Source organism: Mesoplodon bidens, assembly GCF_964165515.1.
Source record: "Mesoplodon bidens genome assembly, chromosome: 11".
Taxonomy (NCBI): Eukaryota; Metazoa; Chordata; class Mammalia; order Artiodactyla; family Ziphiidae; genus Mesoplodon; species Mesoplodon bidens.
This window is the reverse complement of record NC_138167.1, coordinates 28,145,523-28,157,871: the sequence shown is the minus strand read 5'-3', so window position 1 is coordinate 28,157,871 and position 12,349 is coordinate 28,145,523. Positions and strand designations below refer to the sequence as shown.

At 37.8% G+C, this 12,349-nt stretch overlaps 1 protein-coding gene across 2 annotated transcripts in view; it reads left to right on the top strand.

Moving 5' to 3' along the window:
* Nucleotides 1-12,349, top strand: part of CPNE8 (copine 8) — a 229,608-nt gene that overhangs the window by 146,508 nt on the left and 70,751 nt on the right. For both annotated transcript variants that reach the window (XM_081247806.1, XM_081247807.1), the window contains exon 7: nt 12,100-12,153. In XM_081247806.1, coding sequence (XP_081103932.1) covers nt 12,100-12,153 — 54 coding nt within the window. The remainder of the gene's footprint in view (nt 1-12,099; nt 12,154-12,349) is intronic.

Sequence of the window (12,349 nt, the reverse complement as noted above, 5' to 3'; positions counted from 1 at the left end):
TTCAGTGCTTTTGATTGGTCTGTTCATATTTTCTATTTCTTCCTGATTCAGTTTTGGCAGGTTGTGCATTTCTAAGAATTTGTCCATTTCTTCCAGGTTTTCCATTTTATTGGCATAGAGTTGCTTGTAGTAATCTCTCATGATCTGTTGTAGTTCTGCAGTGTCAGTTGTTACTTCTCCTTTTTCATTTCTAATTCTATTGATTTGAGTCTTCTCCCTTTTTTTCTTGATGAGTCTGGCTAATGGTTTATCAATTTTGTTTATCTTCTCAAAGAACCAGCTTTTAGTTTTATTGATCTTTGCTATCGTTTCCTTCATTTCTTTTTCATTTATTTCTGATTTGATTTTTATGATTTCTTTCCTTCTGCTAACTTTGTGATGTTTTTGTTCTTCTTTCTCTAATTGCTTTAGGTACAAGGTTAGGTTATTTATTCGAGATGTTTCCTGTTTCTTAAGGTGGGATTGTTTTGCTATAAACTTCCCTCTTAGAACTGCTTTTGCTGCGTCCCATAGGTTTTGGGTCGTCGTGTCTCCATTGTCATTTGTTTTTAGGTATTTTTTAATTTCCTCTTTGATTTCTTCAGTGATCACTTCATTATTAAGGAGTGTATTGTTTAGCCTCCATGTGTTTGTATTTTTTACAGCTCTTTTCCTGTAATTGATATCTAATCTCATAGCATTGTGGTCGGAAAAGATACTTGATACAATTTCAATTTTCTTAAATTTACCAAGGCTTAATTTGTGACCCAAGATATGATGTATCCTGGAGAATGGTCCATGAGCACTTGAGAAAAATGTGTATTCTGTTGTTTTTGGATGGAATGTCCTATAAATATCAATTAAGTCCATCTTGTTTAATGTATCATTTAAAGCTTGTGTTCACTTATTTATTTTCATTTTGAATGATCTGTCCATTGGTGAAAGTGGGGTGTTAAAGTCCCCTACTATGAGTGTGTTACTGTCGATTTCTCCTTTTATGGCTGTTAGTATTTGCCTTATGTATTGAGGTGCTCCTATGTTTAGTGCATAAATATTTACAATTGTTATATCTTCTTCTTGGATCGATCCCTTGATCATTATGCAGTGTCCTTCATTGTCTCTTCTAGTAGTCTTTATTTTAAAGTCTATTTTGTCTGATATGAGAATTGCTACTCCAGCTTTCTTTTGGTTTCCATTTGTATGGAATATCTTTTTCCATCCCCTTACTTTCAATCTGCATGTGTCTCTAGGTCTGAAGTGGGTCTCTTGTAGACAGCATATATATGGGTCTTGTTTTTGTATCCATTCAGCCAATCTGTGTCTTTTGGTGGGAGCATTTAGTCTATTTACATTTAAGGTAATTATTGATATGTATGTTCCTATTCCCATTTTCTTAATTGTTTTGTGTTCGTTATTGTAGGTCTTTTCCTTCTGTTGTGTTTCTTGCCTAGAGAATTTCCTTTAGCATTTGTTGTAAAGCTGGTTTGGTGGTGCTGAACTCTCTCAGCTTTTGCTTGTCTGTAAAGGTTTTAATTTCTCCATCAAATCTGAATGAGATCCTTGCTGGGTAGAGTAATCTTAGTTGCAGGTTTTTCTCCTTCATCACTTTAATTATGTCCTGCCACTCCCTTCTGGCTTGTAGAGTTTCTGCTGAGAGATCAGCTGTTATCCTGATGGGGATTCCCTTGTGTGTTATTTGTTTTTTTTCCCTTGCTGCTTTTAATATGATTTCTTTGTGTTTAATTTTTGACAGTTTGATTAATATGTGTCTTGGCGTATTTCTCCTTGGATTTATTCTGTATGGGACTCTCTGTGCCTCCTGGAGTTGATTAACTATTTCCTTTCCCATATTAGGGAAGTTTTCAACTATAATCTCTTCAAATATTCTCTCAGTCCCTTTCTTTTTCTCTTCTTCTTCTGGAACCCCTATAATTCGAATGTTGGTGCGTTTAATGTTGTCCCAGAGGTCTCTGAGAGTGTCCTCTGTTCTTTTCATTCTTTTTTCTTTATTTTGCTCTGCAGCAGTTATTTCCACTATTTTATCTTCCACCTCACTTATCCGTTCTTCTGCCTCAGTTATTCTGCTATTGATCCCATCTAGAGTATTTTGTATTTCATTTATTGTGTTTTTAATTGATGCTTGATTCATCTTTAATTCTTCTAGGTCCTTGTTAGCTGTTTCTTGCATTTTGTCTATTCTATTTCCAAGATTTTGCATCTTGGAAATAGAATCTTGGATCATCTTTACTATCATTATTCTGAATTCTTTTTCAGGTAGACTGCCTATTACCTCTTCATTTGTTAGGTCTGGTGGGTTTTTATCATGTTCCTTCTCCTGCTGTGTGTTTTTCTGTCTTCTCATTTTGCTTATGTTACTGTGTTTGGGGTCTCCTTTTTGCAGGCTGCAGGTCGTAGTTCCCGTTGTTTTTGGTGTCTGTCCCCAGTGGCTAAGGTTGGTTTAGTGGGTTGTGTAGGCTTCCTGGTGGAGGGGACTAGTGCCTGTGTTCTGGTGGATGAGGCTCGATCTTGTCTTTCTGGTGGACAGGTCCACGTCTGGTGGTGTGTTTTGGCGTGTCTGCGGACTTTTTCTGATTTTAGGCAGCCTCTCTGCTAATGGGTGGCGTTGTGTTCCTGTCTTGCTAGTTGTTTGGCATAGGGTGTCCAGCACTGTAGCTTGCTGGTCGTTGAGTGAAGCTGGATGCTGGTTTTGAGATGGAGATCTCTGGAAGATTTTCGCCGTTTGATATTATGTGGAGCTGGGAGGTCTCTTGTGGACCAGTGTCCCGAAGTTGGCTCTCCCACCTCAGAGGCACAGCACTGACTCCTGGCTCCTCAATTTGGGATGATTTGTTGTCTATTCATGTATTCCACAGATGCAGGGTACATCAAGTTGATTGTGGAGCTTTAATCCGCTGCTTCTGAGGCTGCTGGGAGAGATTTCCCTTTCTCTTCTTTGTTCTCACAGCTCCTGGGTCTCAGCTTTGGATTTGCCCCCGCCTCTGCGTGTAGGTCACCAGAGTGTGTCTGTTCTTCGTTCGGACAGGACAGCGTTGAAAGAGCAGCTTCTTCGGGGACTCTGGCTCACTCAGGCCTGGCGGGAGGGAGGGGCACGGAGTGCGGGGCAAGCCTGCAGTGGCAGAGGCCGGCGTGACATTGCACCAGCCCGAGATGCGCCGTGCGTTCTCCCAGGGAAGCCGCCCGTGGATCTCGGGACCCCGGCAGTGGCGGGCTGCACAGGCTCCCGGAAGGGCGGTGTGGACAGTGACCTGCGCTCGCACACAGGCTTCTTGGCCTCTTCTTTAGTTTTTTAAACATATTTATAGTAGCTTATTTAAATAATTTATTAAATAAATCCCATATCTACAAGTTCCCAGGGGCAGTTTCTAGATTGCTTTTTTCCTCTGTATGGGCCATACTTTCTTGTTTCTATGCATGTCCTGTATTTTTGGTTGTTGAATGTTGGAAAGTTTTAAAAAATAAAATATAGTAACACTGGAGATCAGATCCCCTGCTTTTCTGGGATTTGTTGTTGTTGCTGTTTGTTTGTTTAGTTACTTTCCTGGAGTAATTCTGTAAAGTCTGTTTTCTTTGCTGTGTGGGTCATTTCAGTCTGTGCCTTGTTAGCTAGTGGTCAACACATGATTTGACAGATTTGTGCATGTTGGTGCACTTCTTATATGCTCCAAGTAAAAAATTCTGCCTTTGTTTTCACTTGCTCTTTAAACAGAGGCTCAAAGTCAGTCATAATTGAAGGATTAGGGCTTCCTCAAGGTCTTCTCTGGCCATGCATACAGTCCTGCACAAGCATTTAGTCTTCTAGATCCCCAGCAATATGCCTGAGCTTTTAAATCCTCCTATTTGAGATCAGATCAAGAAGGTGGAGGAGTAGGACATGGAGCTTACCTTCTCTCACAAATTACATAAAAAATACATCTACATTTGTAGCAATTCTCATAGAACCTCTACTGAATTCTGGCAGAAGACCTCAGCCTTCCAAAAAGGCAAGAAAATCTCTGGATAAGGCAAAAGAAAAATGAAAAGAGAGAGAGAGAGAGAAAGGAATCAGGACAGGACCTGTGCTCCTGGGAAGGACCTGTGAAAGGATAAAGTTTTCCACACACTGGGAAGTCCCCTTACTGGCAAGGAGATCAGCAAGGACAGAGAGGGAGCTTTGGAGCCTCGGAGGAGAGCACAGCAACCGGTTTGCAGAGGGCAAAGCTCAGAGAGACCTGCACACATGGTCAGTGCCATCCACCCAGCACTCCACAACCTGAGACACTCATTGCTGGGGCAGGTGGGGGCTATTTGCTGAGGCTTGGGCTTTGATGGTCAGACCCGGGGGAGAGGACTGGGGTTGGCTGCATGAAAACAGCCTGAGGGTGGTAGAGTGTGGTGTGAGAGGAGGCCTGGGCCCACCAGAAAGGGAGGGTGCTATTTTTAGGGGGCATGCGAGGAGAGGGGTGGGTCCGTCATGGGAGTTCCTTTCTCCACACACACTCTCAGGTGATATCTATATGAGCTCCAGAGGTAGGTACAAGCTGCCACTGCCATCTCGGACTCCAGAGGCAGGTGCAGACCACTGCCAAGGGTCCTGTGACAGGGAGCCAGCCACTGTTCCTGCTTTCCTTGGAGCATGCACAGCCTGCCACCACCAGAGAGAGTCCTGTGACTGGGCACCAACTGCTGCCCCAGATTCCCTGGGAAGGTGTGTGACCTACCATGGCTGCCAAGGGTCCCACAACCCAGAGCCAACTTCTGCCTCCACCTTCCTGGGAGCCTACATGAGCCACATGCCTGCACAACCCTTATCAAGGGGAAAATGGCCAGCACACACTGAGGAAAGAGATGGCAATCATCCAAACCAAAAACAGCCCTCATCACAAAAAAATAATAAACCCATACAAGCTATGCAGAGAGGCTCCTGTATATAAATAGCCCTCCAACACTACAGTAGATAGCTGTTTCCCCTAAACTCACAGAGAAAGAGAAATATAAGCAAAATGAAGAAGCAGAGGAACCACTCCCATTAAAAGCCCAAGAGAATTCCCCTGAAGGAACAATAAAACAGATCTCTTCAGTCTAATAGACACCAAGTTCAAAAAGGAGATAATGAAAATACTGAAGGAATTAAGAAAGGCTATGGACAGAAATGCAGATTACTGTAAAAAGGACTAGAAACTATAAGGAGGAGCCAAGAAAATTTAGAAAATTAATTTGCTGAGATGAAAGCTGAGCTAAAGGCAGTGAGTAGCAGAATGAATAATGCAGAAGAAAGAATAAGTGATCTGGAAGATAGAATAATGGAAATTACCCAATCAGAACAGCAGATAGAATGTCAAATGCAAAAAAAAAAAAAAATATATATATATATATATATATATATATATGAGACCAATGGGATAATATAAAGTGTGCCAATCTATTCATAATAGGGATTCCAGAAGGAGAAGAAAGAGAAAAGGGGATTGAAAAAGTATTTGAAGAAATCATGGCTGAAAACTTCCCAAACCTAAAGAAGAGAGCAGATATCCAGTTACAGGAAGAACAGAGGGTCCCAAACAAAATGAATCCAAACAGACCTACATCAAGACATCTTGACCTACATCAAGACCTACATCAATGACAAAAGTTAAAGATAAAGAGAGGATTCTAAAGGAGCAAAAGAAAAACAAAGAGTTCTTTACAAAGGAACCCCCCTAAGGCTGTCAGCTGATTTCTCTACAGAAACACTGCAGGCTAGAAAGGAGTACCAAAGTATATTCAAAGTCTTGAAAGGGAAAAATGTGCAACCTAGAATATTCTACCCAGCAAGATTATCATTTAGAATAGGAGGAGAAATAAAGAATTTCTCAGACAAGGAAAAACTAAAAGAATACAGCAATACTAAACCTATCCTAGAAGAAATATTGAAATATCTTCTCTAAACAGAAAAAGAGCAAGAAGACACAGGAAAGAGGAAATCATAATTTGAAAGTAAATCACTTAAATTAGCCAGTATGCAGATAAAAAAATATAAAGAAAAAAAACCTATTTGTGAAAGTGATGATAAACACAAGGAACAGCAAAAGGATAAATATGAAGATGTAAAAAAGGACATCAAAATCATAAAATGTGGGGAAGGAGAGTAAGAAAATGCAGATTCTTGGAGGTTTTTTTAGAATATGTTTCCATCTATATGACTATCAGTCTAAAGCAAGCAGAAATAGGAAGAGGTTAATGTACTTGAAAAATAGGGCAACCACAAATCAAAAACATACAAGAGATTCACAAAGACCAAAAAGAAGAGAACGCAAGCATAAAATAAAAGGAAATGATCAAACCACAAAAGAAAAGCAAAAAGTGGGCTTCCCTGGTGGCGCAGTGGTTGAGAGTCCGCCTGCCGGTGCAGGGGACACGGGTTCGTGCCCCTATCCCGGAGGATCCCACGTGCCGCGGAGCGGCTGGGCCCGCGAGCCATGGCCGCGGAGCCTGTGTGTCCGGAGCCTGTGCTCCGCAACGGGAGAGGCCACAGCAGTGAGAGGCCCGCGTACAGCAAAAAAAAAAAAAAAAAAAAAAAAAAAAAAAGAAAAGCAAAAAGAAAGGAACAAAGAAGAAACAAAGAATCAACTGGAAAACAAGGTATAATATGGCAATAAATACATATGTATCAATAATTACCTTAAATGTCAAGGGACAGAATGTTCCAATCAAAAGGCATAGAGTGGCAGCCTGGATAAAAAACAAGAGCTTAAAATATGCTGCCTACAAGAGAAACCCCCTCCCCTTAGGGCAAAGGATACACATATATTGAAAGCGAGGGATGGAAAAGATATTTCATGCAAATGGAAATGAAAAGAAAGAGGGTGTTGCAATACTCATATCAGACAAAATGGACTTTAAAGCAAAGGTGATAAAGAAGGACACAATATAATGAAAAAAAGATCAATACACGAGAGGATTTCACACTCATCAACATATATGCACCTAATATAGAAGTACCCAAATACATAAAATAAATACTAACAGACATAAAGGGAGAAATTGATGGGAATACATTAACAGTAGGAGACTTTAACACCCCACTCACATCAGTGGACAGATCTTCTATACAGAAAATCAGTAAGGCAACAGAGATCCTAAATTATACAACAGAACAGTTAGACTTAATTGATGTTTTCAGGATATTACATGCAAAAAAAAACAAACAGAATATACATTATTTTCAAGTGCATATCAAACATTTTCTAGGATTGACCACATACTAGGGCACAAAACTAACCTCAACAAATTTAAGAGTATAGAAATTATTTCAAACATCTTCTCTGACTACAAAAGCGTGAAACTAGAAATCAACCACAGGAAAAGAAATGAGAAAAAAATGATTACATGGAGAGTAAACAACATGCTACTAAAAAACCAATGGGTCAAAGAGGAAATCAAAAAGGAAATTAACAAATACCTTGAGACAAATGACAGTGAAAACACAACCATACAAAATCTATGAGATGCAGCTAAAGCAGTTCTTAGAGGGAAGTTCATAGCAATACAGTCCTTCCTCAAAAAGCAAGAAAAATCTCAAATAAACAACCTAACCTAACCTACCACTTAAAAGAATTATAAAGAGAAGAACCAACAAAACCTAAAGTCAACAGAAGGAAGGAAATGATAAAGATCAGGGAGGAAATAAATAAAATAGAGATTATAAAAACAGTAAAAAACAAAGAATCAGTAAAACCAAGAGCTGGTTCTTTGAAAGGATAAACAAAGTTGACATACCTGTGACCAGGCTCACCAGAAAGAAAAGAAAGAGAACACCAAAAAAAAAAAAAGAAGAAGAAATGAAAAAGGAGAATTCTCAACTTATACCACAGAAATACAGAAACAACATGAAAACATACCATGAACAATTATACACCAACAAATTTGACAACCTAGAAGAAATGGACAACTTTCTAGAAACATACAGCCCACCAAAAATGAATCAAGAAGAAAGATATAATTGAACAGACTGATCACTAGAAGTGAAATAAAATCTGTAGTAAAAAAAAAAAAAAAAATCTCGCTACAAACAAAAGGACCAGATGGCCTCACAGGTGAATTCTACCAAACATACAAAGAAGAACTTACACCTATTTTTCTCAAACTCTTCCAAAAGATTGAAGAGGAGTGAACACTCCCAAAGACATCTATGAAGTCACCATCACCCTGTACCAAAACCAGACAAAGATACCACCAACAAAGAAAATTACAGGCCAATATCTTTTGTGAATATAGATACAAATATTCTCAATAAAATATTAGCAAACTGAATCCAACAGCACATAAAAATATCATACACCATGATCAAGGGGTATCCATTCCAAGATCACAAGGATGGCTCAACATACACAAATTAATCAATGCAATACATCACATTAACAAAGAAAAGTCAAAAACTACATGATCATCTCAACAGATGCAGAAAAAGCATTTGACAATATTCAACATCCATTCATGATAAAAAAAAAAACTCTTACCAAAGTGAGAATAGAGGGAATATATCTCAACGTAATAAAAGCCATTTATGATGGACCCACAGCCAGTATAATACTCAACAGTGAATACTCAATGGTGAAATACTCAATGGTAAAAGCCTTCCCATTAAAATCTGGAACAAGACAAGGATTCCCACTCTCACCACATGTATTCAACATAGAATTGGAAGTCCAGCCACAGGAATCAGACAAGACAAAGAAAGGTATCCAGATTGTAAGGGAAGAGGTAAAATTGTCACTATATGCAGATGACATGATACTATACATAGAAAACCCTAAGGACTCCATGCAAAAACTACTAGATCTAATAAATGAATTTAGCAAAGTAGCAGGATACAAGATTAACATTCAGAAATTGGTTTCATTTCTTTACACTAACAATGAAATATCAGAAAAGGAATGTAAAACAAAACAATAACTTTCAAAGTTGCACCAAAAAAATAAAATGCCTAGGAATAAACCTGACCAAGGAGGTGAAAGAGTTATATGCTGAGAACTATAAAACACTCTGAAACATTAATAAAGGAAATTAAAGGGGATTCAAAGACACGGAAATATATCACATGTTCTTGGATTGGAAGAATTGGTATTGTTAAAATGGCAATACTACCCAAAGCAATCTACAGTTTTAATGCAATCCTTATCAAATCACCCATGACATTTTCACAGAACTAGAACAAATAATCCAAAATTTTATATGGAACCATAAAAGACCCAGAATTGCCAACCCTGAGGAACAAAAACAAAGCAGGAGGTATAACTCTCCCAGACTTCAGACAGTACTACAAAGCTACAATAAATAAAGTGATGTTGGTACAAAAACAGACATACATCCGTCAATGGAACAGAATAAAGAGCCCAGAAATAAATCTACACACCTATGGTAAATTAATCTTTGACAAAGGAGGCAAGAATATAAAATAGGAAACAGTCTCTTCAGCAAGTGGTGCTGGGAAAGTTGGACAGCTGCATGTAAATCGATGAAGTTAGAACACACCCTCACACCATGCACAAAAATAAACTCAAAATGGCTTAACAACTTAAACATAAGATATGACACCAAAAAACTCCTAGATGAGAGCACAGGCAAAACATTCTCTGACATAAATCGTACCAATGTTTTCTTAGGTTGGTCTCCCAAGGCAATAGGAATAAAAAGAAAAATAAACAAATGGTACCTAATCAAACTTATAAGCTTTTGCATAGCAAAGGAAACCATAAAATAAGCAAAAAGACAACATACGGAAGGGGAGAAAAATATTTGCAAATGATGCAACCAACAGGGGTTTAATCTCCAAAATATGCCAACAGCTCATACAACCCAACAACAACAAAAAAACAAACAACCCAATCAAAAAATGGGCAGAAGCCCTTAATAGACATTTCTCCAAAGAAGACATATAGATGGCTAAAAAGCACATGAAAAGATGTTCAAAATCACTAATTATTAGAGAAATGCAAACCAAAACTACAATGAGGTACCACCTCACACCAGTCAAAATGGCTATCATTTAAAAAATCTACAAAGAACAAATGTTGGAGAGGGTGTGGAGAAAAGGGAACTCTCCTACACTGTTGGTGGCAATGTAAGTTGGTGCAGCCACTATGGAAAACAGTATGGAGGTTCCTCAGAAAACTAAAAATATAATTACCATATGATCCAGCAATCCCACTCCTGGGTGTATACCCAGACAAAACTATAATTCAAAAAGATACATGCACCCCTATATTCATAGCAACACTATTCACAATAGCCAAAACATGGAAACAACCTAAATGTCCATTGACAGATGAATGGATAAAGATGTGGTACATATATACGGTGGAATACTACTCAGTCATAAAAAAGAACAAAACAATGCCATTTGCAGCAACATAGATGCAACTTAGAGATTATCATACTAAGTCAGAAAGAGAAAGACAAATACTATATGATATCACTTATATGTAGAATCTAAAATATGGCACAAATGAACCTATCTACAAAACAGAAACAGACTCAGAGACACAGAGATCAGACTTGTGGTTGCCAAGGGAGTGGGGGGAAAGGGATGGACTGGGAATTTGGGGCTCGTAGATGCAAACTATTACATTTAGAGTGGATAGACAACAAGGTACTAGTGTATAGCACAGGGAACTATATCTGATCTCCCGAGATAAACCATAATGGAAAAGAATATTAAACAAAGAATGTATATATATGTAAAACTGAGTCACTTTGCTGTTCAGCAGAGATTGGCATAGCATTGTAAATCAACTACACTTCAATAAAAAAAATAAATTTAAAAACTAAAAAGGACAAAATTGAAAAAAATTATAAAATAAAACAAAACGAAATGTTAAAAACAAAACCAGAAACAACCCAAGCAGCAGGAGCATCTAAGGAATGGAAACAATTAGCAACTGTGGGTGCTGGGATGTAATTAGGCTTGGGTTCTTGTTGTTTTTGACTCCAGTAATGGCTAAAATCTTTTTCTACATTTATTCTTTTAAAGGCTGTGTGCAAAAAAGAAAACACACAAGTTACTTTTATATTCTTGTAAAGAGTCTTTATAACTACCGATAAAATGAGACAAAGAGGAGGCAGTCCCTATGGATGGTTTCTTAGCTTCACTACATTGTAGGGTATGATTCTCAGCCAGGCAGAATTAAATGGGATGATGAAAAGACCATGGATAATAACATTTAAGACCCAACTTAAAATTAAATAAAATCCTAAAATGAAAACAAATAAGTAAATAAATAAACGCCTCCTACTGCTTTACAGATTCATTTTGGCAGGTAAAGACCTTCTCCTGGTGGTTCCCCAGGCTTATGGGACTACCTTCAGAATTGCAGTTGTGCTGGTTTGGAGCTAGTTTTAAGGCTTAGGTCTACTGTGGGATCTGCAGTCGATGTGCTTGTTAATAGGGGCTCAGGTGAGTGTGGATTATGTCCGGTACTGGGTGGATGAGACTGGCTCCAGTACCTTTGTTCAGTAGGGTGGTCCTGGGCCATGGTTCCTTTTCAGGGTGTACAGTTGGGTCCTCAGTCAGTCAGCCTATTTCTAAGTTTGTGAACCGGTGTGACTCCCACCAGGACTCCCACAAGGACTCCAAACTTTTACACATTATTATGTGTCTGATGGAAATTATTACCATTATAAAGCAATAAGTAGAGCTCCCATAAATATTCACATATTTGGGTGATTTGTCATGTTAGTGCATTTAATCAAATAAAAAGTATTATGTCTCTTGAATATATTTTATTTATTAGAGAAACCCATAGTTTTTCTACAAAGCAATCACTATTATTTGGGACCTTGAATATTAAAAATCTCTCTCACATCAAGAAGATGTAAATGGGTAGGTTAATCAATGCATAAAGTTACTGAGAAGAATATTACTGAAAGAATATTACTGAAAATATATTTTGATATAAGATGATCACTAGTAACTTTTGCAGAGAAGTTTTGGCTGATAACTATCTAGGAGTCATACTAAAGACATTTGTAAGAATAAATAAATGCCTTCATGACAAGAAGTGAAAGGCACCAGGTTGAACTACACATTTTAAAAATATTTCAGTATAAAACCTGACATTGTAATTGTTTTATCTGCTCTTTAAGGTGATAAATCCCAAAAAGAAAGGAAAAAAGAAGAAATATACTAATTCAGGAACAGTAAGTCAAATTTTATGTTATTCATTAAGGATTCAAATAAATGAATTATATATATATATATATATATATATATATATATATATATATATAACATTTTATATTGAGTAAAAGCTACTAAACACTTCACTGTTTCACTTAGGGTTTTAATGTGAATGTATATAATAAAAAATTAACTTGCTATGGGAATTGTAATGGA